A 27,718-nucleotide genomic window follows, 5' to 3' on the forward strand; every position below is an offset into this window, starting at 1 on the left:
TACTTGCATTTATCAGAAATTTTTAAATTTAATCCAATTGATAATCTATCTCAACATGTTTCAAAATGACCTGTCCCCTAGATCTTCTCGCACACATCAGCCCCCACGTGGTACTTCCTGCTAATAGTGCCCCCGTCCAGCCAGCAGGGCTCCCTTTTCCTGAAACCTGTGTGGCCCTTTCCACTTCCTCCCCTGACTCCCTACTCCCTCATTATATTGTTCCACTCAGCACTCTTCCTTCTTTTTTCCTCTTCAGTTGGGGAAAAGGGAGAAATTGAGCATAAAAACGCTGCCAATGTTGGGTGGGGGGGGGTCATGAACACTCACACCTTCGACACGTCTGTTATACGAATTTTTAACTGTGTGCCACTCTGATGACAGGTTAAAACAGGCACCTCCTTGTATTGTTTTTCATGCCTTTAATTACTAGTGAGGCTGTATTTCATGTCTACTAGCCATTTATATTTATTTACTTTTTGTGAACTGCCTGTGAATATATCCTCGACTCATTTTTATGTTGAGCTCATTTTAATTGGTTAGTACATGCTCTTTGTAAATTAAGAAAGTTAGAAGGACTGCGTTCTAAAGGACATGGCTGTGTGGATGGAATTGGGAATGAGGAAGTCCACCTTCAGAGTGATTCTGACAAAGTGTTTTGGTAATTCTACCTCTGCCTGCTAAACACTGTATACTCATGGGCTTCCAACAGAATGTCTTTCTGCCAGAAGCCATTTGTTAGCTTTTCCCTGAGCAGTACAACAGAATCTAGTATTCTTAGGGAACATAATCTGCTGAAGATGTGTGGATTTGCTATTTTTCTCTGCACAGAGGTAGGATAATTCTGTGTCCTACAGAAAAGGCAGTAACCCATCCAAAAACTTTGTTGTTATCAATGGTGTGGGGGCATATCACGGAATGAAGTTCTGGAAGAAGCTGCTCAAAAATGAGGTCCAGGTGAGAGAGAAAGACTCTAGGAGAGAAGGATGGAAGGGGTGGGACAAATTTCTTTCCACCTGGAGAAGTCAGCTGGTGTTCTGCTATGTGTAGCTACCCAGGGGGAAAAAAGTGGCATAGGTGGCTTGGCCATTTCTGCCTCTCCTTCAGGCAGCAGAGGAAAAGCAGTGTTGCTTGGGAGAACAGAGAGCACAGATCTTCTTTCTCTAAATATTGGCCTGTCCCAGGATGTGGTCTTCAGCCTTCTTCACAGTTGGCTTCACGCCCTGTCCCTGGGTAATTTTGTCAAATCCCAAGGCTTTAGCTAATACCCATTTCAGGCCCACATAGTCAACCACTGGCTTGACTTTTCTACGTGGAAGCCTCATAAGCAATCGAAACATCTAATATGTGGTTACATGGCAATTTCTAATATTTAAAGTTCTCAGAATAACGTCTGATAAGAGTCCTCATTCTGTATTTCACCAACAGTATAATGTAGTGGTTAAGAACACAGCTCTGTGGCCTGAGTTTGAATCATGGCTCTAACATTTTGCAGCTATGGAACCTTCGGCAAATGGCTTAACCTCTTTATACTCCAGTTTTTCATTGAAATGGAGATAATAACAGGTCATGCCTCATTGGCTTTTGAGAATTTGGTGCATTAATAATAGTAAAGTACTCATAATTATGTCCAGGACATAGTAAACACTATAGAAATGTTAACTATTAGTGTTATATTTCCAGAAATGGCAGGAAATGCCAGATTTGGAGAGGACAAACTCTGACAATGTCTCCCAACACACAGCAGTCCATGGATCCAAATGCCTGCAATTCATGAAAATCTTAAGATAGTGGTGCTATAATTTCATTGCTAGTATTACCTTGAAAAGACTTCATTTGAAAGGCTAATTAGCCATGCAGTCACTTCTTTAAAAGATGCACAGAAACCTTGAACAAAGCTATGGTCACCTAAATAAATGAGAAATATATATCAGCTGTCCCACCTAATTTCACAAATTGACTGCCCCTCTATACCTCTAGAGATAGAACTGTTAGAAATAAATGTACCTATATATTAATTTTTATCTTGGATGTTACTTCATGGTGCTAATAATCTCACTATTGATCAACTCAATTCTTCATTTTTCTCAGCCCTCAGGAAGAAATGCTAAAATATTCAAGGACCAAAGAATAAATGAATATGAGAACCAGTATAAATATCATCTCACCGTTTCCATCTTAAAATATCAAGTTACAAGTGTTTCAAAGGATAATAAGGTGTTCACTAGCCAGGGTGACATCCTCAGAGAAGCCTCCCTGACTGTCCCCACCCTATCAACCTCTCCCTGACTCCTCCTCTTCTTGCACTTAGTTACCCCCAACTCTGCTACTATTGCATGGTGTTTTAGCTCTTGACCACACTGTACTACTTACCCTGCTGGACTCTGAATTCCTAGATACCAAGGCCAGGACTGACTCATCTTCACAGGTACCCTGATGAGGGTTTATCAGTGTTTTTGAAGTTCATGAAAGACTATATTCATGTTTAGTATTTGACACTAATTGCAGTGCTTCCCACAGCATTCTGCTGGAAGGAAAGCTCTTTGAGAGCAGTGATGTTTACCTATTTGGTTCACTTAGGTATGTATATGCAACTGCCTGACGTGATGGGCCCTCAATATAAATTAAAGGAGTGAATAGAGGAGCTACCTATAACCTAAGTGCTATTTATGGTTCCTGTATCACAGGCCTGAGAATTAACCAGAGGTTGCAACAACTGTGAAAGTCCTGTGTACTAGCCTCCATTTCACTCTGTAGATCATTTGTGAATGTGCACACAGCCCCACCCTGATATGCATAAATTATGAAATTCAAATTTACAAAGGTGTTTCATTTAATATTCATATTGTGGCTTAATTTACACAGTGCCTGGTTTATTCACTGTTCCAAAGATTGGATTGGATTTCCAAGGCCTCAGAAACAGCTAGGCACCAGCTTGGAACTAGGCTGCCATGACACTGTCTTTGCATTTGTACAGGTGCATAGGTTGTATGAAGTTCTTCTCACAGAAAACTCAGGATTTGCTAGTGAAGAGAAGAGATTAACTTGTGCATAATGTCCCTTTTGTTGGAGGCTGCTTCAACATTTTTACTTTCAGATTAATTGTATGAAGTAAAGAGAACTTTAAAAATCAGTTTAATTAGAACTAACTAGAGAGATATTTTTATTCTTCAGAAAATATTCCTAATGTGGCTACAAACTGAGCCCTAGGCCTGTACCACCATGGCTTCTGAGATATCTGTTCTGCAAAGTGCCTCACACAACCCTGGTTAAATGACCTGCGAGGCACCACATGGGCAGCATGGCACGGACTCGCACTGCTCCCAGTGAATGTTTCTCCTTGGCATGTACAACTCATCCTTTGAAAGTCAAGTCCTGAAAGGAGGTTTTAGTTCCCTATGCTCCTAACTGGTAGCATATTATATGTCATGGCTGGTTGACCACTACTGTAGTATTATATCATTGCATTAATAAAAATGAAGAAATTCAGTAATATTGCTTTTTACTTTATTGTGCTTCACAGATGGTGCATTTATTTTTATTTTATTTTATTTTTTACTTTACGAACTGAATACAAGATCCTCTACAGACAAAAAGATTACAATTGCTTTATTGCAGTACCAACTTTACTGCAGGGGTCTGGAACCAAACCTGCAATATCTCTGAGGTATGCCTGAAGTTCTTTTTCACACAATAATAACTTATGGTAATTTTTAAAGAATAAAGAAAATAAGAGGACATCACCATTGTGTTCTTCTGTTCTCCTTGGAAACACTGTACCTCCAATGAAAGTAAAAATGGTGGCATGTTAGTACTCTGACATCAAGTCAAGGTATTCATATTATTATTTTTGAGGATTATGAATTACAAGTACCAAACAGCCTGCTCACCCTCTTTTCCTCTTTATCCCATCCCCTCTCTCTTTCATTCACCCATCCATTCATTTATCCATCCATCCATCTATTCCTTAGGGAATGGATACACAAATGTAGATTAAGACATGGCTTCTACCCATTAGGGAACTCATATATTTGGTGTCTCATATAAGGTAATAAAATATTAAGCAGAAAAGTTGTCAAATAAGACATATAGTCACTTCTGGCCAAGATACAGGAGTAGACAGATACATTGTGTCTCCCTCCACAACTAAGAAGGAATACAACTACCTCAAAACAAGAAACAACCAGAAGTTCAGAAAATCAAACTGCATGGAAGTTCAGAACACAAAGATATAAAGAAGAAATACTCATCCAAACAGGTAAGAGGTGCGGATCCGGGGTGAAGAGGATGCAGTGTGGTGGCGGTAGCAGCTGCAGCAGTGGCAGGCCGGTGGAAAGCACAGTCACATATTTTAAAAAGTCAGGAGGGAGACCGGGGGGCCTTCCCAGCTCCTCACCGGACCTAGCAGCTCACGGTCCCAGCACTGAGGAAAATCAAGACTCATTGTTTTTGGCTGTGCAGACCATTGGGGGTTGGGGTGGAAGCAGAAACTGCCAGTCTCTCAGCAGAATCTGCTTGTTTAAAGGGTCCCCATGGTCAGAGAACGTCCGCAGACTCACCCACTCTGGGAACGACGGCCAGGGCGCCAGCTAGAGGGGGCCAGTCTGGTGCAAAAGTGGGACAGGTGTCTGGAAAAGGGGCGAGTGCGGGACAGGTGACATTGTTCCCTCTCGGATCCCTCCCCCACATACAGTGCCACAGCGTGGTGAAATAGGTCGCCCTGTACTGATGAATCCCTAAGGCTCCACCCCTTACAACATAACAGGAGCAACAGCTCTACCTGGGATGCGGAGGCAAACAAACACAGGAGCCTATCAGAATGAGGAGAAAGAGAAGTATGGCCCAAAAGGGGAAACAGATCAAGGTTCCAGTGGGAGAACTAAGTGATGAGGAGATAGACAACCTAATCGGCACAGAATTCAAAACACTGGTGATAAAGATGCTCACAGGCTTGACAGATATGCTTGAGTACGGCAAATGTATAAGAGAAGAAGTGAAGGCTATGCTAAGTGAAACGAAGGAAAATCCACACAAAACCAATGGTGAAGGGAAGGAAACCGGGGTTCAAATCAATGATTTTGAACATATGGGGAAAAAAAAAAAAAACGGTCAACCAGTGCAGAATGAGGCAGCAGGAACTGAAAAAAATGAGGAAAACTTCCCAAATTTTGTGAAGGAGATGGACATACAGGTCTGGGAAACATGGAGGGTCCCAGGCGAGCTGGACCCAGAGGGGACCACACCAGGACACATCATGATTGAGATGCCAAAGGTGAAAGATAAAGAGAGAGTCCTGGGGGCAGCAAGAGAGAGGCAGAGAGTTTCCTACATGGGGATGCCTATAGGACTATCAGTTGATTTCTCAGAGGACACTTTGCAGGCAGGAAGAGACTGGCAAGCAATATTCAATGTGATGAAAGGCAACCTGTAACCAGGATTACTCTATCCAGCAAAACTATCATTTGGAATGGAAGGGCAGATGAACTGCTTTCCAGACAAGGTGAAACTAAAGAAGTTCATCATCACCAAGCCATTATTATATGAAATGTCAAAGGGACTTACTTAAGGAAAAAAAGATAAAAACTCTGAACACTAAAATGACAACAAACTCACAACTATCAACAACTGAATCTAAAAAATAAAAAGAAAATCCAACTAAGCAAACCAGAATAGGAACAGAATCATAGGTATGGGGATCATTTGGAGGGTTATCAGCTGGGAGAGGGGAGAGGGAGAAATTGGGATATGGTGCAGGGATTAAGAAGCATAATCAGTTAGTACAGAATAGACAGGGGGAAGTTAAGAATAATATAGGAAAGGGTGAAGCCAAAGAACTTATATGCACAACCCATGGACATGAACTAAGGGGGATGAGATTGCTGGAGGAAAGTGGGGTACTGGGCAGAGGGGAGCAAAGGGGAAAAATAAATTGGAACTACTATAACATGATCAATCAAATATACTTTAAAAAAAGAAATACAACAGCCACCATAAAAATAAAAAGATATATATTCAAAGTAAGTTTTCTCAAAATGACTGTATTTAAAATACACTGAATGCAGGGAACTTATCATACTTGTGCTGAAAATACAAATCTACTAGCACAACCAGAGTGTAATTGCTTTTCCTCTATTTTCAACACATCGGACGGAGGAATAGAATTTTCTGCTTTAAAAAAATAGATTATCTAGGAATCAGAATATGAGTAATTTTCTGATGTACTTTTAATTTTTGTCTGCCATTAATTGTAATTGCTGTCATAACTAACAATGATGAAAAAAACCCATAACACATGACTTATATATATTTTTTACCAGAAAAATATTATTTGGACTGGCTTAATGTTTATTAGAATTTGCACCCCACAGAAGAAAAGACACAGATCATTATAATGACAAATACTTTCCACTGGGATTAATTTCATATAAAATTTATTCCTACTGTTGTTATGCTGCAAATACCAAATAATCATGATAAATGTGGTTACAGATTCTAGTCAAAATGTCATTTCTCTTTCCCGAGGGAAGATGAGAAGTTACTAAAATAGATAAATCATTGTCAGAAGTAAGAGTTAACCATTGGCCAAAACACATATTAATTTCCTACTTACTAAGCAACTAAGGTGACACCAAATTAATATTTAGGAAGAAGATGCACAAGACTAGATCTGTTGCAATGAAGACTTGAAGCAATGGGTGTATCATGCTGCTTGCTGAGTGACAAGAGGGCCCAACTCAGAGTTTCCTCAGTTGAGATGTGTGTCCTTTACAGCAAGTTACAATATTAAGAGAGTTCTGCAATTTGGCTCACTATCAGCAAAGGGCAGAATTGGAGAGAGGAAGAGAGGGACAAAGGATCAATGCTACCATCTTTCTCCTTGCACAACAGAAAGAGGAAGTCAAATGTTAATCAAAGAGCTCTTGATGCATGGTTGCTTGAGTCTACTTCCAAAGAACTTCATTCTAGCCATTGGAAAAGAGATAGATATGTATAGCCAGGAAGCTGGGCTAATGAAAAATTTTTGTGTGTACTGGGACAAATTGAATTCTAAAAGCCAATGGTGGCAAAGTATCCCTAGTGTTGGCATCAGCTATTGAGCTCTCATGCATCTAATTTCTTTAATGGCATCATCTTTAATTAAACAATAATGCATATGAATCCCCAGAGTCTTACTTTCCTCACCAAATTCAGCTGTGTGGAGCTCACAGTGCTGAGTATACACATTAGCTCATTTCTTGGCAAAACAAAAAAAAAATGCCAGCAAGGCACTTCTGGGTTTAGCCCTTCCCATTACATTTCATAACATTTGCCTCTGAAGGAACAGCACTCTCATTCAAGGAAAACAACCTCAGTGGGATGCCAAAACTCTTTTGAGGAGTTTTGAATTACTGCCCATTAATAAGAGCAATGTTTGTTGAAGCAGAGGCCTCAGAAGAACACATCAAAATCTGGAATATCATGAAGGCTAAAAAAATTATTCCAAAACAGTTTAAATAAACAAAATAATATCAAATGAAGAAGATGAGAAACTCAAAAACTAAAAAAGATTAAAATTCAGAATAGTAGTCATGAAAGGACAGGTCTCCCAGGAAAGTGCTAATCTATTGTACAGTTAAATAGCTCCCTCGTAGAAAAAAATTATTACCTCACTTATCAACCCTTTATCTGGTTTTCAACACTTCATTATCTAATGATGGTGTTCTTTATCATAAAGCACAAACATGCTGTTTTCAAATTCATCAAACCAACATTGTACTACCAGCCAAGAACAAAAGAACCAAAAACTAAACTAAAATAAAATAAACCTGCCTCTACTTTATCCCACCAGAAACTGGACAAAACAGCTTAGCCAAGGCTGACAGGTTAAAAACGCTCCCTTACCATCCTATCATTTCTCTAAGGTCACTTGGATCACAATCCAGTTATCTATAGTATCAGTATAAAAAAACTCAAATATTCGAGCTCAAAAATAAACATTTGGAAAGCATCTTCAATGTTAACTCTTTAGGCTTTTACTAGCTGAGCCTTCCTACCTCTCAAGAATTGCCAGGCAGCCACCCAGTCAATGTGGCAGTCCTTATGCCACCAAAGAAACATCTACGAGACATGTTCCACAGCACCAGGGTCAAATGCTCCTTTTAGAGTGGAGGAAGACATAAGCGATATGATAGCAAGGCAAGTACCCAATTTAGAAAAAACAATACAAGATGATTGGCTAAATTGCAATTTCGGATAAATAATTTTCTGGTATAAGCATTTCCTGTGCAATATTTGGGAAATACTTGTACTAAAAAAATATTTGTTTATCTGAAATTCTAGTTTAACTAGGATTCCTATATTTTATAAGACAATCATATTTTCTGGAGTAGGGTGGGCCCCTAATCCAATATTAATGGTGTACTTACTAAAGTGTGGAAATTTGGACACATAGTGAATGAAGGTCATGTGAAGATTAAAGTTATGCTGCCACAGCAAAGGAACTGCCAACACCTAGGAGAGAAGACTCAACAGACCCCTCCTTGGTGTCTTCAGAAGGAACATGGCTCTGCTGACACCATGATCTCAGATTTCCAGCATTAAAACTGTGAGAAAATAAATTTCTGTTGTTTAAACCACTCAGTTCATGGTATGTTGTTTGGGCAGCCCTAGGAAACTAATATGTGCATGAAATCATCATTCTATTTTCTTTTTTAAAGTATATTTTATTGATTATGCTACTGCAATTGTCCCAATTTTCCCCTTTGTCTCCCTCAGCTTGGTACCCCCTTCCCTCCAGCAATTCCCTCCTCAGTTCATGTCCATGGGTTGTGCATTTAAGTTCTTTGGCTTCACCCTTTCCTTTACTATTGTTAACATCCTCCTGTCTATTTTGTACCAACAAATTATGTTTCTTAATCCCTGCACCATTGCCCCCATTTTCCCCCTCCCCCCTCCCAGCTGATAACCCTCCAAATGATCTCCATAGCTATAGTTCTATTCCTGTTCTGGTTGTTTGCTTAGTTTTTTTGTTTGTTTGTTTTTAGATTCAGTTGTTGATAGTTCTGAATTTGTTGTCACTTTAATGTTCATAGTTTTGATCTTCTTTTTTTTTAAATAAGTCCCTTTAAATTTCATGTAATAATGGCTTGGTGATGATGAAATCCTTTAGCTTTACCTTGTCTGGGAAGCACTTTATCTGCCCTTCCATTCTAAATGATAGCTTTGCTGGATAGAGTAATCTTGGTTGTAGGCCATTGCTTTTCATCACTTTGAATACTTCTTGCCAGTCCCTTCCTGCCTGCAAAGTTTCTTTTGAGAAATCAGCTGATAGCCTTATGGGAATTCCTTTGTTAGTAACTCTCTGCTTTTCTCTTGCTGCTTTTAAGATTCTCTCTTTATTTTTGACCTTTGGCATTTTAATTGTGATATGTCTTGGTGTGGTCCTCTTTGGGTCCAATTTGTGTGGGACTCTCTCTGTGCTTCCTGGACTTGTATGTCTATTTCCTTTGCCAAATCTGGGAAGTTTTCCTTCATTATTTTTTCAAATAAGTTTTCAATTTCTTGCTCTTCCTCTTCTTCTTTTGGCATCCCTATGATTCAGATGTTGGCACATTTGCAGATGTCCCAGAGGCTTATACTGTCCTCATTTTGGGGGGATTTTTGTTTCTTCTTTCTGTTCTGATTGAATATTTATTTCTTCCTTATGTTCCTAATCATTGATTTGAATCTTGGCTTTCTTCCCTTCACTCTTGGTTCCCTGTAGTTTTTTCTTTATTTCACTTAGTGTAACCTTCATTTCTTTTTTTTTATATCATTGCAATACTCAATGAGTTCTGTGAGCAACCTGATCATCAGTGTTTTGAACTCTTCATATGATAGGTTGGCTATCTGTTTTATCTAATTCTTTTTCTGCAGTTTTGTTCAGCTCTTTCACTTTTTCCATGTTTCTTTGCCTCCTAAATTTGACGGCCTCCCTGTGCTTGTTTCTCTGCATTAGGTAGAGCTGCTTTGACTTCCTGTAAACGGAACCTGTCTGGATGAATATGGCTTCTTTAAATTCTTGGTTGTCGGACTTCCATACAGTTCGACTTTCTGATAGTTCTGGGTGTTATTTGTTTTGAGATTTAGTTGTAATTCTTTTCATGGTTGCATGAGGAGGCCAAGCATTCCTACCTACAAATATTGACTGATTTAATCTTTATAAAAAAATATACAAAGGGACTGAGACAAGGAGAGGTTAGGCAACATGCCCAACCTCACATAACCAGTAAGTTAGTGATTGAATCTGGACAATTCAACTGAAAGTACATCTCAGAGGCAGGATTAATCTTCAAGCTTTTTGCATGTTCCTAAGAAGCAATGTGGTATGATGTTAAAGGCACCAGATTTGGAGTCTGAGAGATGTAGATTTAAATCTTGTCTCTACCACACACTACCATACCCCTTTGGGTAAGTCACTTGAAATCAGTAGGCCTCAGTTTTTTCATATAATGTTTACCCCTACAGTCCTCTAAAGTGTGAGCTACAAAAGGTTGTTAACCTAGCTGTAATAAGGCAACTAATTTCACAGCCAACCTACCCTATTTATTCCATTTTCCCATAGGAGATAGGGATATGGAGGTGCAACAAAGGCTGTAATAACAATGAAACATCAGTGTGGATCAAATTATGTAAAAATATGCACTGAATAGATGAATAGTTTATATTCAAATTACAACACATCTTAAGATTTAATGATTGGGAAATTATAGGATCCCAACAACTCTTTATTCACATAAGCACCAGAGGGTTATCCAGATAACCCACTACAAATGGAAATGACAATGAAGTAAAACTGATGGCAGTTTATGAGAAAAGAGATACAACGGGTAAACATGATAAAGTAAAAATGACACTAGTGATACACTAATACTAATATTTAATCCAGAAATCCATCTCAAAATATATAGGAAAAGTATCTGATAAAATTTAATATCTATCAAGTTTTTTAAAATTCTAGGAAGCCAGTGATAGAAGAGAACTCTCTAAGTCTGATAAAAGCATTAACAAATACCAGTGTATTTTATGGTAAAATATTAAATCTTTCTTTTTGAAATTGAGAAAAAGACAGAATGTCCTCTATAATCAATTCAATTCAACATTTTACTAGAGGTTCTGACCAGCGTGTTGAAGATGACAACAAAATATAAAATATATAATTTAGACAATAATAAATAAAATTGAAAGTATTTATAAATTGTCTCTATATATCTATTAACTCTATTTCCTCTATAGAAAATTAAAAAGGATTTATAAGTTACATATTAAAATTAATAACTTGCTAAAATAATTATACAAAGATAGACTAATGTATGCTTACTATTAACAGTATAACAGAAATTGACCATAAAATCATTTTAAAGTCCACACAATATAAGTAATTTGATGTACTCCTAACTTTGCAAATCATATTTTCACTGGCTTTGTAGGGTCTTCCATGACAGAAGTCTAGCCGATCACATTAAACAATAAAGGAACTGCTAACAAAGACTTTCCCTTATTCAACCCAGCCTCTGAAGTCATAGGCCTTTAAAAAAACTCAACAGAATAACGTGTAGAAATATGCTACATTTTGATGACATAGGCCAGGTAACCTCCCTGAAGGGCAGGATCTGATAGGCTTGTTTGTGCATGAATCTGAAAATGGGAAGCACGTGCAAGGAGCCACAGAGGCGTCCTTCCCTAAAGCACATTCCTCTAGGCGCTCCTTATCCTTTAGTTCTTCTCTTTTGTGGGAGCTTCAGGACGGAGAACAAAAGACTGTTCCTTCCCAAAATGGTCTCAGCAGCCTTGAAACCACAAATCTTAGAAGCCATGAAGAGAGAAGGAAACAATCTTCCTGTTCTCTGTTGTGGGGGTTGTTGTTTTCACACTCATGTGTCAACACACTCTAATTGGCACCTAAGTTCTTTTCTCTTCTTACACATCTGCCAACACTAGACCCATGAAAGGCCCACTAGGCTGTAGTCACAGACCAGTTCTGCTCTCGTGATACTCTGAATCCCAGCTTTGCTTTTCGCCCTGAGTGGGAAAATGTACTGGAGCCATGAGGCTACAAGTGCACCTGCTTCCTGCTGCCTGTAGTGCCTCCAGCCCTTTAATGACTCTTATGGACAAGGTCTGCTCCATTTCCTCTAGTTCTCTCTTCCTCTGGTAAGGGGAACTCCAATCCTACAGTACAGACTAGGGAATACCTTCAGGGAGCTGCAAACCTCCCAGCATCCACAGGAACTCTAGTTCCTTCCTAATGCCTCTTGGATCCTCTGACAACTAATTTAAGCCCAGTTCATTTCTGCCCACTCTAGATGATGATATTGCTCTCCTCAGGGAAGCCCAGTGTGGTCTGATCTCAATACAAGCTCTGCTATCTCTTCTGCCTTGGGAGGTGTCCTATACTGCCATGTGCAGGGAGCAATATGCTGGGACATTGCCAGCTACCCACAAGGCTCTGGCCGTGTTCAAGGCAGGGTCATCAAGGGCAGGCTGGCTGTGACATGCTGAATTCATGCAGCATTAGTCCCATCCCCCTAGGAGTGAATGAAGAAGTGGAAACCACAAAGTCTAAGGGGCAGGTAAAGTTCATTTTGATCTTAACTATGAATGGCACTGGAGGGGTGTGAACTGGTGAAGGTGGTTTGTGGGGCGGATGGGGAACATGCTGGCATCTCTCATTGGAGAGACAGCAATGTCTTGGTCCAAGGTAACTTCTGAGGTGGTGGGGTTCCACGCAATGAACCTGTTCCCAAGGAGAGGAGGCAAAGAATCAGAGCCAAGCTGAATGGACTGGAAAATGAAAGTGAAGGGAAGGGGGTGCTTATCTCTGCAGAGGAACGCTGAACAAAGCAGATAGGTACAGAAATTTATACACAGAGTATGCTCAGCGAGGCCTACCAGAAAAGCTGTGGGCCACATAGGTCCACAACAAAGCCAGGGCTTACCTACAATTCCCCAAATCTGGAGCTGAAGCGGCGGCACCAGCTGGTCTCCAGAGTATTCATAGATGAAGCAGTAGAACGGGTCTGATTCTCCTGGATAACTTTGGACAAAATACTATACTGGGCACTTTACTTATGTTTTCTCTAATCCTCAAAAACTTTTCAAACAATTCTAGGAAAATGCAGAATTAACTCCATACACCTCTGGTCTCAGTTTAAAAATCACTTTCTTAGAGCAAACTTCCCTGAGCCAAGAATCTAAATGAACTTCCACTGTTATACTATGTATATCCTTCTACTTTATCTTATGTCATTTACTGTAGCTGATAATTTGATATTCATGAGAGTGATTAAAGTTCCTTGCTAGCATACATTCTATTTATTTTATCTGCTGTGTCTCCACAGTATCTGACATGAAAGAATTTCAAAAAATAAATTTGCACCCTTGAATACATGGAGAAAATGGGCAGAAGTAACCAGTGAATTGTATGTGAGTTACAGAGGCCCTTGTACTTTCTATGTTTTACTCTATGGCACTGTGTCCACTGCACAGACTAATAATGTGTATAAAAATCAGAATGACATCCATGATCACATAAATAAATTGTCTTAAATAAAATTTAGCATTGAATAGATTTTTATTAAAATACGTCAATCACATGAGAGGTGAGTTTTATATTTTCCTTTGCTGCTAGAGTCCCAAGAAAATAAAATAGGTAGAACTAATGTAATACACATGCAAGTTCATTTATTTGTACTCTTTTCCAGCATTTCCATCTAGGAAAAGTGCTAGAGAAATTATAATAGGTCTTTTAGAGTAAGCAAGTTTAGCTGATACGTAGGTTTCTTAACTATTGGACTTCTCAGACTCTAATATGAGACTATTTATTATAAGTCTCATATGTGTGTGGGCTGTGGTTGGGGGTCAGTTGGCATACTGATGCTGAGCATATTTGGCTTTGGCTCTGGAGGCACCAATGAACCCCATTCCCCTCCCCTCTCCAGAACAGAGTTAGACTAGTTGCTCTGGTGTTCCAGAAAAATTAGTATTAGGAAGCATTCTGTCAGTTCTGCAGTACATAAAAGCCTACCCTCCCAACTCTAGTGATATATATTCTGAACAAAACAAATTATGTAAGACTGAGGAAATATAAACAAGAACTTGAAAACAAGATTCTAATCAATCACTCTACTGTCAAATTTGTTCTATATAGTACAAGCTGTTTCAATTTTCACCCAAGACTGTCTCACTTGAATAGATTGCTCCACAGACCACTAGTCTAGTGTACACTTGAACTATAATAACATGAAAAGTCGTGGGCACTGACCACGTGCAAATACTGACAGCATAAGAGGGCCCACATTGTACTCCACGTTCAACATATGCTAACTACTTCCAAAGAAGGTATTTTTGTGATCGTTTCAGGAGGAGGAAAATAGAACTCGGAGATGTTAAATAATGTTCTCAAAGTCACACAATATGTGGTGGGATCTGGGTTTGAATCCAGCTCCTCTAGTTCCAAATCTGTGCTCTCCTCATCACCCACTTTCACGGGATATATTGAGAGAGTCTTCCTCAAGCATTCTGTCACCTTGTTAGCATGTCACACTACCCCACAGACACATCGCAGCTCACAGCGCCTTCTTTCACCAGTCTTGTTATCCTGGGCAGATAAGCCATCCTCCTTTTCAGGGAGCTCACCAAGTCCCACACCAGGGTTCCTCTTAATTATCTCTTAGCCTTGGGAAGAGAAGGGGTCAAGTCCACATCATGACACTTGTCAAAGCTTTTCTTTGGCTATTTAGCAGAATCGCCGCTTCCTCCGCTCATTAGTTTTCTTTTTACTCAGACTCATGGCTCACCTTCTCTCTGCTGCTGAGACTTGGTTGGGGGAGGACCGAGAGCACCTATTCATTAAGCATTTTGTGACTATTCTCTTCCACCCCAACCGCACCTCGTCAACCTCACTGGGTATGAAATGGGAAAGTGACTGATCAGAGCCCTGATTAGATCACTCTTCTGTGAGTTTTTCCTATAAAGATCCTACATTCACCATATCGTTACTCCCATACTTCAAGTGCCCTCCTGGTGCTAGGACAATGCTACAAATAGATCAGGGATTCCCTGGTGTCTTTTGAATGAGTAGGTGCTCAGTTGCACAGAGGTCTGATGGCTACAGAGTTATGGAAGCAGTTGACAGTGCTCTGAGGTGGGACCACACCAGTTGTGCCACAGGATGGCAAAGTGGGAGGCAAGAAAGGGAGAGTGGAGAATAAACAGAAGCGCAAGGGCACCCCCTTCAGTGATTCAGGCCCTGCTTGTCCACATCGTCAAGCCAGAAACCTGGACGTGCCTCACTCACATCTGTATTTAGCCACCAAATACCATCGACCGGTGGCATCCAGCTCCCTCTCACTTCCACATTACTGCCTTTGTTCCCCTGGTTGCCTTTTACTCACACAGCTATAAGCGCCTCCAAATAGATGTCCCTGCCTTTGGAATTATTGCATTCAAATCTTCCTCCTCAAAGCCTTCAAAATTCCAGTGACAACCTCCCCCTCCTTGAAACACTTTCTTCTTGCTCCAAGTTTTCATTAGATGTGTACATTAGAATCACCTGCGTGCTTTTCTCAACATTTACATTCTTGAGCTCTGCCTTTAACCTAGTGAATCAGCCTACAGTACTAAGACCTGGGTACCTGCAATCTGAAAAGGGTTCCATGTGAATCTGATGCACCATCCCACTGAGGAATCACTGCCCTGTACAGTGAAGGCCAAGATCGTTAGCACAGCATTGAAAGACCTGGGCCAACCTCCTCATGAGCCATTCTCCTTTCCCCTCAAGATTCTAGAGACACTGCTGTAGTTTTTCAAACCAGTTCCCTGAACTTTTCTGCTAAGCCATGCATCTGTGCCCATGCCCTTATCCACCTGGAAAATGCCAATACATCCCTTTGGATGGAGCTTAAGGAGCATTTTTGTGAAATCTCTGCCTCCCACTTCAGAGGTTTATTACTCCCTGCCCTGAGCTTCCTTTGTTCTATGATCAAACCAGTTCAGAAAAATAGTATCTTAGGTGGGTCTGACATTATTGAATGAGGTGAAATCTCAAAGTCAAAATTACCCGCACACTCAGCACTGAGCTCACATTATGAGAGGCTTATAAGGACAGAGACCCTGAGGAAGCAGCATATTCGTATCTCCTATCCCCACCCTCTTTCCAGGAAATACAGTCCCTGAGGGGAATGTTTAACCTGTGTTTCCCAACTGTGTTTCATGATGAGATTAGGTAATATTTTGACAATGGATTTGTTTGAAAAATATTGGGTTAAGAATATTAAACAAATGTCTCTTTTAAAATGTTTGCCTTTTGCCTTCAGTGTGAATATTCAAGGGGGGGGGGATCCAATATGCCATGTGTCCCAAAGTTATTTGATTATAGAATGCCATTTTCATAGAACTAATATTCCAAAGAAAACTCTGGAAAACTATCTGCCTCCCTTATTCCCCACTGCAGTTGCAAATGAGAAGCCAAATGAGAAGTCAAATGAGACACAATCTTTGCTGGTTCTTATCTAAAAAGAAAGGGGTCAGACCCCATTAACTGGTGTGGTCTGAAACTGGGCATTCTCCCAAGGGAACATTCCACCTGGAGTTACTTCCCGGGTGTGGTCACTCAGCTACTGAAGGAGCCACCAAGAGAGGCAATGGGGCTGGGGATTTCCAGTGCCTTGCTACTTTGATGACAAAGTAGTTATTAGTATAGAACATTGTTTAGTAATCATTTCCATTTATTTGATTAAATGATTCAAATCGGTGTGTATATTGTTTACTAATACAATAATTTGCATTTCTGGAGTTTTTTTTGTGTGTGATGTATGCATTTATTTTGAGGATCTGGAAATTTGAAGGGGATGGAAAATTATAAGCAGTCTTAGATGTGCACAAGTGGTTAAATGGGAACTCTTCTACGTGATTACAAGTACATCTGTAGTGCCAAGTAGATTACAGGTAAACTTTCAAATGTTAGGAAAAGTTTCTATGTAGAACGTGTGGTTAAATATACCCTTCCAAAAATATGGTTAAAAATGTTTAGTGGCCAAAAGAAAATTAAGCCAAACTTAAATTGATTTATGCTGTGCATAATTAACATTTTAATAAGAAGTGAAAATCTAATGCACCATCTGAATACTAAATCCAGATAATGAAGCTCTCACTGGCTCATGTAGTAAAAAGTTTGCAGAGCCACACATTAGGAACTCCATGTCTAGCTTGGTTCTATTGGGAACTGGGTATATATAACCTTGGAAAAGTCATTTAATTTGCCTATGACAGAATATTTTTCATTTGAAAAATGTGAGAGTTGAGCTAATTGATCTCTAAGACACCTTTTAAATCCAAAATTTTGTGACTATATATTATATGCTATTTAGGTAAAGGAAGGAATGATGGAAATTTTACAGCTGGCTCAATACTTTGAATGAATTTGAATTACTGAACTACACTTTCAAATGAAAATTATGTTCAGTTGTTAGTTCTCTTTAATTTTTGTTTTTAAAACATGAATCAAAATACTAAAATGTAATAGTAATTTTTCATGGAAATATAAAAGTAACAGAGAAGAGATCAGAATGTAAAAAGTATTTTAATGCAGCAAATATAGTTTTCAGACCTTAGCTGCTTTCTGAAATAAAAATTTTATTAGCATCTGACATATAAAAATCATCCAAATGGGGACTCTGCTCTCTATTATAAAGCACAGGCCATGTAGAATCCAAAAACAGTACTATTTTTCCAATAGATTTGTTTCCATTGTCTAAAACTTGCATATATTTTGATTCTATTTAGTTGTGTTTGATCAAGTATTTTTACAGGAATGTTTTCTAATTTTTTCCCTCTGAAAAACTTGAAAAAATAACCACCTTAGTACCTTCTCTTGAAAGTGACTATAAAGAAGTCATATTCGATGTCAGTGGCCTCTTGGTAGTTATATTGGAATTGCAATGCACTTTTCAAAAGGTCTTGAATATTAATATACTGTATAATCAATTATTTTAGACAGGTAATAAGGTTACAAAGTCTTCTTATGTCTAGTGTATTAACGATTCTTCATAACCATTTATAAATTTGGAGTACACACTTGCAAAGAGGAATCTATCTACCTATCTATCTATCGCATGAACATTTCTCAAAATCCCAGCATGTGCTTAGCAAAATTTTCAGCAACTTTGGATAAACTTGGAAGTAATTTTTCCAGAATAGGTTTCAATATTTACAGCAGCCAATGAACTGAAAGTGAAAAATATATATGTATATACTATAAACACACACACACACACACACACACACACACACACACACATATATATATATATATATATATATATATATATATATATATATATATATATATATATATATATCAGAGAAGGAAAACTCTGACTCCAAAAAACCTCCGCTGCCTTGCGGCATACCTCTTCAGGGGAAAGGCTAAGGGAGTAAACCCAGACAGAAAATCCGGAGCCGGAGTCCCTAAGGCGGTTTGACGTTGTAGTCAACACCGACAACTCCTGCGGCGCACCTGAAACCAAGCTGTATTGACTCCGTCTCTCCCTTGGACCCTTCAGCTGCGAAGAGAGGGGGGGTCTGCTGCATGGGCAACAGCAGACCCTCCATATCACCCTGCCCAGGCTCTGTAGCTTCAGCTTCACTGGAGAGGACACTCCAGCGTCATCGCAAGATGTCGATTCAACACGGGAGGAGACAGATACCGTGTCACTCCCGAGTCGGACTGCACAGCCATTCTTGGCGGTGCAGATAGACTCTTAAGAAGCTACACCATCATCTCTCGAGACGGATGGCTGCCGACGATATATATATATATATATATATATATATATATATATATATATATATTTCCATCTTAAAATAATTCCTAGTCTTTGGAAAATGTGAGAAGGGCTAGAGGATAAATCTTTCACTTGAGGGATGATGTTGAAAATGAGGCCCACACTGCACAATGAAGTATCAGGTGTGCTGTTGGCCAGAGATAATGACCTTCCTGCTAATTGCTGACTAGGATCATGCTATTTCCAAGGTAGAAAAATCATTCCCCAGAGAACAGTGAGCCATAGGAATCAAATCCATTTCAAATAACAAAAGGCACCTGTAGAACAAGGAATAGAACATCCTCAAATAGTGAACATGTGCTATTGTGTTTAGGATCATGGAAAAGAAAATCCATCAAATGATTTTTCGCTAATTGGGGTTTTTTCTCCTTTGTGTGTGTGTCTGTTTTTAATGATTGCTTTGAGTCAAGGCCAAATGTGTAATTTTTCCAATAGAGTTTCTTCCATTGTCTAACATTTGGATATATTTCATGTTTGACTGAGTGTTTTTACAGGAAGGTTTTCTGTGTTTTCCCCTCTTGGAAAACATAAAACAATAATCTCATTAACACTCTCCCTCAAAACCTGTAGCATTTCCTAAACTAAGCCCTTTATCACTAGCCATGAGGACATTTGGGAAACCATCCCTTATTACTGGTAGATCATGCCAAATAAATCTTGGTCCTTATAATTTTTTTGTTTGAACTCTCTAGTGAAATTTCATGGAAAAAAACTTCTATTCAAAGATTGAAAAATATTATTTTATTAACAAGCATTAAATTACCTTTGTTTTACTTGATACTCTTCCTCGATTATTTCTTCATCATCTTGATTTTTTCCACAAGAAATCCTAAAGTAGTTAAAGTTTGACCATCCCCCATTATATTAGACACCCAAATTTATTTTGACCTTTTAGTTATCTTATCTAATCTCTCTCTGAATGTGTCTAATGCCTATAAATTATATATGTATATATCTGCATACATTTAGCTTTTGACTCAAGGGAGTAAAGCAATTATGTTGCCTATGTGTATTAAAGAAACTCTAATATGAAACAGTGGGAAAGGCTTGTGGCAAGAAATGATTTATAGATAGTCATACCACTTCTACACTGAAAACCATCAGATGAAAAAGTATGAGATGAACTGAGGCAAACCTTTCACACCTCACACATCACTCCCTTGTGCCCACATGCTCAGTGACAGCCCGGTGCCAATCCAGTCTCAGGTACATGAGCCATGACTCGGAACAGATCTGAATATGATGCAATTTATCCCATCCATTCATGCATCCATCCATCCATTTACCCACCCATCCAGCCAAACTGCCAGGAAGACAAACCTATGGTCTACTGTGTATTAGGCACTGTGCTAGCACTAATGGTATGCAACACTGTAAAGCAAGTTTTTGTTTGTAAGATCTGAGTAAACGTGAGGTTTGCAAACCACCCAAGATTTTCAAGCATCATTTGGCTGGTATCTGGCAGAAGCAGATTAAATTAACCTAGTTACATAGTGGACTTAAACTGTTGCTACCACTCTCCAGTGTGCTGCTTCACCCAAAAAATGACTTTCATCAGGAAAGGAGACATGACATTACTCCATCTTCTAAACACAAAAACTTCCACAAGTCTTCCTGTGACTGTTGACTATGTATACATTGAAAGCAGTTTCCTTCTCTCTCTCTCTCTCTCAAATAAACAAACAAACAACAAAACAAAGCCCTGGCTGCTGTGGCTCAGTGGGTTGAGCGTCGGCCTGTGAACCAAGTGTTGCTGGTTCGATTCCCAGTTGGGGCACATGACTAGGTTGCATGTCAGGTCCCCAGTTAGGAGCGTGAGTGAGAGGCAACCACACAGTGATGTTTCTCTCCCTCTCTTTCTCCTTTCCCCTCTCTCTAAAAATAAAATAAACAAATAAATAAAATTATTTTTAAAACAAACAAACAAATGGAAATCTTTTCACATTGCCAAAGACTATGGTCACCTAGGAGAACTCTCAATTATATCTGCTCATTCCAGACAGATTTTGCATTACTACCAGCCTCATCTTACATGAATTTACAAATAACTTTAGTTTCTTTTTGGTTCATAAAGGCTTGGGTTTCACTAAGAATGAGAATGTCAAAGTCATCAAAAATGATTAAATATAGTAGCATTAAAAATATTTCTGTCTGTAGCAGTCATTTCATATGACTGGGATGAAGGGATTCTAATGGAAGGCAGCACAGAATACAGTTAAAAACCCTAGCTCTGAAGCCTGGCTGCCTACCTTCAGTTCTGGTCATTCGGCTGCCATTTAGTTCTGGTCATTCTGTTGGGGATAATTTCACCATCTGTAAAAAGGGGATGATAATAATAGTGCCCAAAGCTCAGAAGATGGTATTAAGAAATAAATTACATAGTTCATAAAAAGCTATTATATAACCAGACTGAAATGTTAGCCATCATTATTATCTTCATCTTAGAGAGAAATTTGTCCTGAGTGAATGATGTGGAACTTGATTTGTTATATTTGGGTATGCTGTAAATTGCCATGAACAAATATTAATCCCATTCCACCAGTAAAATGACTCAAGGGGGACCAATTGACTAATTTGAGTGTCTCTACTAAATTAAGATGGAATTAAAACCCATCAAACCATTTCCAAAGCTTTCTTACTTAAGCTTCACCTAAAGGATGCCCATTGTGAACCTTGGCGCTTATAGCAATGGCACATCCATGGACTCTGACTGAGTTCAAGGTGCTTCATTCATCTTGATGTTCACAGGATCACTATTCAATATTTACCAAGCACCTATGTGATGTGTGGGACTACTGTCTGGCATTAAAGTGTTTTCTCAACTTTGTGGACAGAAAAACAAAATCAAGAGAAGGCAAGAGCTTCACTGTCACCTCCAAAACCACAGGAGGGGTCTATATTACAAATAAATAATGATTCATTCCACCACACTTCTAGCCCAGGGTTTTGTACCTTAGACCACACACTATCCCACTGCATTTATATTTAGCAAAGTTTTTAGGACCCTTACCTAATTATCACATTTGCTTTTCTTTACCTCTTAATGGTTACATAGCAGATTCATATAGTTCTTGAAATCAAAGTAAACATAAACTTTATTACAAAGCAGCCCTAGGATTTGTTCACAAGCTAGCATGATGATAAAATTTCACTTATTTACTGAAGTCACAAGTTGGTCCACAGTCTATGAAAATAGCATATACCTTTCATAAGAGTTACATTTTAATTAAAATAAATAGTGACCATGGTTTGAATTCTTAGGTAAGGAATAACCCTTAATAATACCACCAACATAAAAACAAAGCCTTTTAATTGATCTGTCTTCTAATCTTAGTGTTAAGAAATTTTAAAGAAAAAAATTTCTTTACAAACCTATTGTATTCATTAGTATAGTAGGATATAAATCATTAACTTCCATAATAATGAAAAGTCATTTTTTCTCATCTCACGTCCCTGAAAAGAGTAGTGTCCCATTAATATAAAATAGCAAGATTAATTGTAACAAAAATGGTTAAAAATTCCTTGGTTGTTTAAATTTTCCTAATCTCTTAAGGGCAAACTCTTGGGGAAATCCCTTTTTGTTAACCACTTTCAACAAACATATCGAAAAAATCGACCACACTGCCTAAAATTTAAAAAACTATAAAACCTGTCCCTATGCATTGTGGATGTTTACTTTTATAATTCAATTTCCCAACATAAGAGCTTGGATGCTTCTACTGTGGCAATAGCTAAGAAATTGCAAGTCAGATGTTATAGTTTGGTAATCATTCCACCAATCCATACGCCATTAAATTAAATCCAAAAGAGAATCCTCAGCCCGTAAAATCTGTAGATATGGACATACATATGTCTTCTATGAAATATTCTTCAAGGATTTATCTTCCTATAAGGATGTTCATCAATACCTGAAAAAATATTATTTATAATTTTTAAAACCCTTACTGGTAGGACTCAAGAAACAGCTAGTCTTCTGATCAACTTCTAACTAAGTGGGCAGACAGAAAGACCCAGATTTAGGTCTTGACTCAGATAATAGCTGAGTGAAGCTAGGCACCTTTCTTTCTTCTTTTTTTAAAAAATCCTAACCAGATGACATGCTTATTAATTTTAGAAAGAGGGAAAAAGAGAGAGATAGGGAGAGAAACATTGATATGAGAAACATCCATCAGTCGCCTGCAACCTAGGTATGTGCCTTGACTGAGAATGAAACCAATGACCTTTATGTTTACAGGCCAATGCTCTAACCAACTGAGCCAGGGTTAGGCACCTTACTTAATCCTCCTAGGTCTTAGTTCCCTTCTTTGTGATATGAGGAAATATATGACATCTAAGCTCCCTTCCAAATACATAATTTTGTATATCTTACTTTGTGATGGTGATATTTGTAAATTCTGTGGAGTTCAAAAACACTTTCTCACCAGCTATCTCATTTGATCCTCTTAACTGATGTTCAGAGGTGGGTAGGGTTGTTATCATTACTTAATTTTTTCTTAGCAAGTGTTCTGCTTTGTTATCCAGCAGGGTTCACTAGAGGCAGTAAGATCTAAAGCATCATCCAGAAAGATTTCATTTGGGGGAGTCAGAACAAATACTCTATTAAAAAATTTCCTCCTACTCAGTGGTTCCTCATCATGAATCATTCATAGTCTTACTTAAAAGAAAAATATTTAAAGAGAAAGAGAAAATATCATGCTATGGGCTTCTTCCAATGCAGTCCCTAATGGAGGAAAATCATGTCGATTTTAGGTTGAAAATAAAATTTAATTGCTGCTTGATAAATAACATTTGCATGAGGATAAGTTTCCCTGAGCTATTGTGAAATTTAAGACAGTACTGGGACTTAGGTAAAATTGGGTTTTTATCTTTGGAGTTTATCTTTGTAAGATATATTTATATGAAGTGGAAATTAACATGTAAAATAGCTTACAAAGAGGAAAAAGGAGGCCCTCGTTACTAAAAAGAAATATTCTGAATCCAGAGTGGAATTCTGAGTATCTTTGATGTCCTTCAGGAAGAAACAAAAACAATTCATCAGAAACATGTCTAATACTTTATAGTTAATAAAATACAACAAAAATTGAGATATTATTTCAGCTTTGCAACAACCCTATAAGGTAGGTAAGGTTGTCTCACACAAGTACCCGATTATTTATCATCACAGTTATCTAAGACTCATTTTTGCCATTATATCTAACCTCTCTCTGACCTCTTTTCTCATCAAAACTATTCTAAAAGTCAAGAATTGCTATGTTACACTATTTGTGTTTGCTCACCACTTTCCTTCTCTCTCCCTGCCCCTTACCCACTTCTGTTCTGGTGGTGGAAGGAAGCAGGAAAACAGCCAAAGGATGTGGGAAACAGAAAGGAAGAAGGAGAAACAAGATGCCTCCATAATCTAATCAGGTGATTACCAGTTGGCTGTACAATGTCATAAATAATGAAGTCCATATTCAAAACAGCATATAATAAAAACTTGATTTTACAACATTTTTTCAGCTGTCACTTATAGCAACAGTTTGTATAACCCATAATTAATCTGAAACAAAGCAATGTGCATTAAGACATGCTTTCATCATGATGTAGATACATTCTATTCTATTCTTTTTTTATTGGCATTTAATAATTCACATATAACATAAGAAAAAACTCTCAAGCAGAATACTTAACTAACCAGAATAGCTTTCTCACTGTCCTAGCAGAAAAGTGGAGTTTGATACATCTCTAACATCAGGATGTCTTATTTATAACATCTGGTATTTTAATCTTTTAGGTTATGTGTCTTTTCACCATGCAAGTCCCAAAGGCTATCACAGTACTAAATGATTTTCTTAAAGCTTTTCTTCTCCAATTTGGAATACTATCTTCAAATATGTTTGGAAGTTGAACTAATGTTAACTTTTCCTTGAGAAAAGAGGGAAACTACATGATTTCCATAAGTTAATTAACCCTTCTTCTACCTTGGCAAAAACATGGGTTATCTAATAAGAAGTAATTTCCATATTGGAGTTTGAATCTAGTAATTTTGTAATGGGTATAATTTTGAATAAAAATGAAACAATCTCTAAGCATGGTAGTGAAGTAACTAAAAAAAGAGAAAGTATGCTAAAGCCAACTGGTATTAAACATACAAAACCCCTCAATTCATTAATATGTTTCAAATTTACAGCTGGAGCTCTCAAAATCAAATTAACCTTTTCTACCTGAAAAGAATCCAAAGGCCTTAAAAATAACTGTCCAAAGTTATGTGACACCAAACACCACCTTTAGCTCTAATTTGATGTCATTTCCTTAATCAATTTAAAAACAAAACAAAACAAAACAGCATTCCTGTCTGTCACATCAACATCTTGGCAGCAAGCTTAAAGGATTTTTAAAAACCTCTCATTCACTTCTCTATCCATAGATTTCTCTGTCCATATAATTTATATATCAGTGTCTCTGACAGCCACTGAGGAAGTGGTCTTCTGATAAACTCATACACATAAGCAGATCCATCAGAAGTTTATAACCATGGTGGCCTTTCACTTAAATAGAAAGCCAAATAGGAAGGGCAAGAGACTTGCACTACTTTTCAACTTCAAGTTTTCCAATGACTACTAAGGCTACTTTTTATTTCAATGGAGGTATACAGCTGTAGAGCTATGATTATTTAGAATAAAATCCAGGCATAATTATATGAATTTTATGCATGTTTCACCTTTAAGCAAGACCATAAGATCACAGAGATGAAAAAATAAATAAAAGGATCCTAGCCTGGTACTACTTAATCCTCAAAAATAAATAAATAAATAAAAACTATTACAATGTTTTTATGTCACAGGCACATATTTTTTATTTAAAAAAACCATAAAAGCAATAGCAATCTATTAAATTAAGTATCTTGCAAATGGATTGTACTATAAGTTTGAAATTAGTTGCAGTACAATTTCAAACGCCAGCTTCAATACCCTGTGAGAAGGCATTTATTTTCTGAGACATAATTATGTTCTAAAACTGCCATGTTAATTCAAGGCTGCCACAATACAGAGCAAACCAAAATATGAAACTTACCTTATTATAAGTAAGTGGCAAGTTGCAGGTACTTCTCAGCTTGCAGCTATCTAACATAGTTGATTAGAAAGAAACAAAACATCTTTCACTCCAGTGAGAGGGCTGCACAATCAGGCTTCCTTACTGAATCCCAGCAAGGCAGGCTGCCCACTTCCCAGGGCTAGTAGAACAGCTTCTTCGCAGAGAGCACTTGCTGCTCTGAACTGCAGTGACTTAGAATGAAATTAAAAGGAACCCGTGATGTTTAAATACCGTTGCTTCACATTCACAGGATATGACTCAACTCTCTCTCAAACCAGTAAGGGTAGTTTCCCTTCAGAAAACTGTCAGATTACATAACAAACATCACGCTGGGGGGTCCTAACGTATTTACAAACTCACACTTAAATTGTTCACCTGTTAAACATACATTTTTAGTAATTAACTTCTTCCCTGTGACACAAGCCACAAACAGAAATGAGGATAATAACATGATACAGAGAAAAATGACTCTGCTTGCTCTCTGCAGTGAATTAATGTTATTAAATGTGTGTGAACTCACCAGCATATCATTGACAGAGATGTAAAAATAAGAGGCACCCAAAAGTCACTAACATTCCCATCAGTGCAAAAACAATGTGTAGAGTAAAACTCTATTTTAACATGCAAGAAGCAGCAATTCTACACAACACAATAGCATCTCCTTCACTAAGTAGAGAACTGGAAATATATCTTCATGGTTTGCTGTAGCCGATTCCCACAGAAATCTCATCCTGCACAGTCATTACCTTGTAATACTTGCTCTGCCTGCCTCTCCAACTCTGTTCATCTCCTCTTCATCTGTTGTGAGCATTACTGAAGAAACATAACTAATACCACAACTCCTCTAGTACATGTAGCAATTTTCTGTGCTTTCTTTCACCTCTTAAGCCATGTGAAGCTTAATCACACAATGAATCGTAGTATTTGGATATCTCAGTCAATAAATAGAATAGACTTATACCTTTGGAGAAAAACCTACTATATAAGTTTAGCAGCCAGCATCATTATCAAGGACAAAAAGATTAAACAAACACACAAATAAACACATCAATAATAGCAAATAGGCTGAAATTATCTACACGAGGACTGTTCAATATAAGGTGAACCACATATGTAACTTTAAACATTTTAGCAGTCACATTAGAGCAAGTATAGGAAATGGAGTGGCCAAAGAACTTATATGCATGACCCCTGGACATGAACAAGGGAGAAGGGATTGCCGGAGGGAGCAGGGGTGCTGGGTGGAGGGGGGCAAAGGAGGAAATACTGGGACAACTGTAATAGCACAATCATTTTTTTAAAGAAGTAAAAAGAAACATGTAAAATTAATTTTAATGTTTACCTGTTATCTGAAATATTACAATTTCAACATTTAATCAATATAAAATTAAATATTTTACAATTTTTGTACTAGAGATCTGATGTCTATTTACATCTATAGTACATTTCAGTCAGAACTGCCTACATTTGACTGCTCAGTGGCCACATGTGGCTAGCAGCTACCATGTTAGACAGCATTAAGTCTAGAGTTTGAGGTTCCTTCTTAATCCCCATGTTGCAGTTCACATATTCTCTTTTTAGAGAGGTCTTCCCTTACCACCTTACTTGAAATGAACTTCCCAATTACTTTCTACCTCATGATCCTTTTTATTTTCATCATAGTGCATCAAAGCCTAGAATTTTCCCCTTTATATATTGGTTTACTTATTTATAGTGTGTGGCCCTTAACAATAATGTAAGAAATCTGCGGGCAAAGATCTTAGGAGTCAATATTTTGTCTCAGC

At 38.1% G+C, this 27,718-nt stretch overlaps 1 protein-coding gene across 3 annotated transcripts in view; it reads right to left on the reverse strand.

Moving 5' to 3' along the window:
- Nucleotides 1-27,718, reverse strand: part of MCTP1 (multiple C2 and transmembrane domain containing 1) — a 473,957-nt gene that overhangs the window by 294,606 nt on the left and 151,633 nt on the right. The window contains exon 1 of one of the 3 annotated variants that reach the window (XM_090276499.1): nucleotides 25,914-26,115. The exons of the other annotated variants lie outside the window; for them this stretch is intronic. Coding sequence (XP_090132625.1) covers nucleotides 25,914-25,970 — 57 coding nt within the window. The 5' untranslated portion in view covers nucleotides 25,971-26,115. Of the gene's footprint in view, nucleotides 1-25,913; nucleotides 26,116-27,718 lie in introns of those variants that run through there. 3 annotated transcript variants of the gene reach the window in all.

This window comes from Furipterus horrens, unplaced genomic scaffold, assembly GCF_987537825.1.
Source record: "Furipterus horrens unplaced genomic scaffold, mFurHor1.1.pri manual_scaffold_5, whole genome shotgun sequence".
Lineage (NCBI taxonomy): Eukaryota > Metazoa > Chordata > Mammalia > Chiroptera > Furipteridae > Furipterus > Furipterus horrens.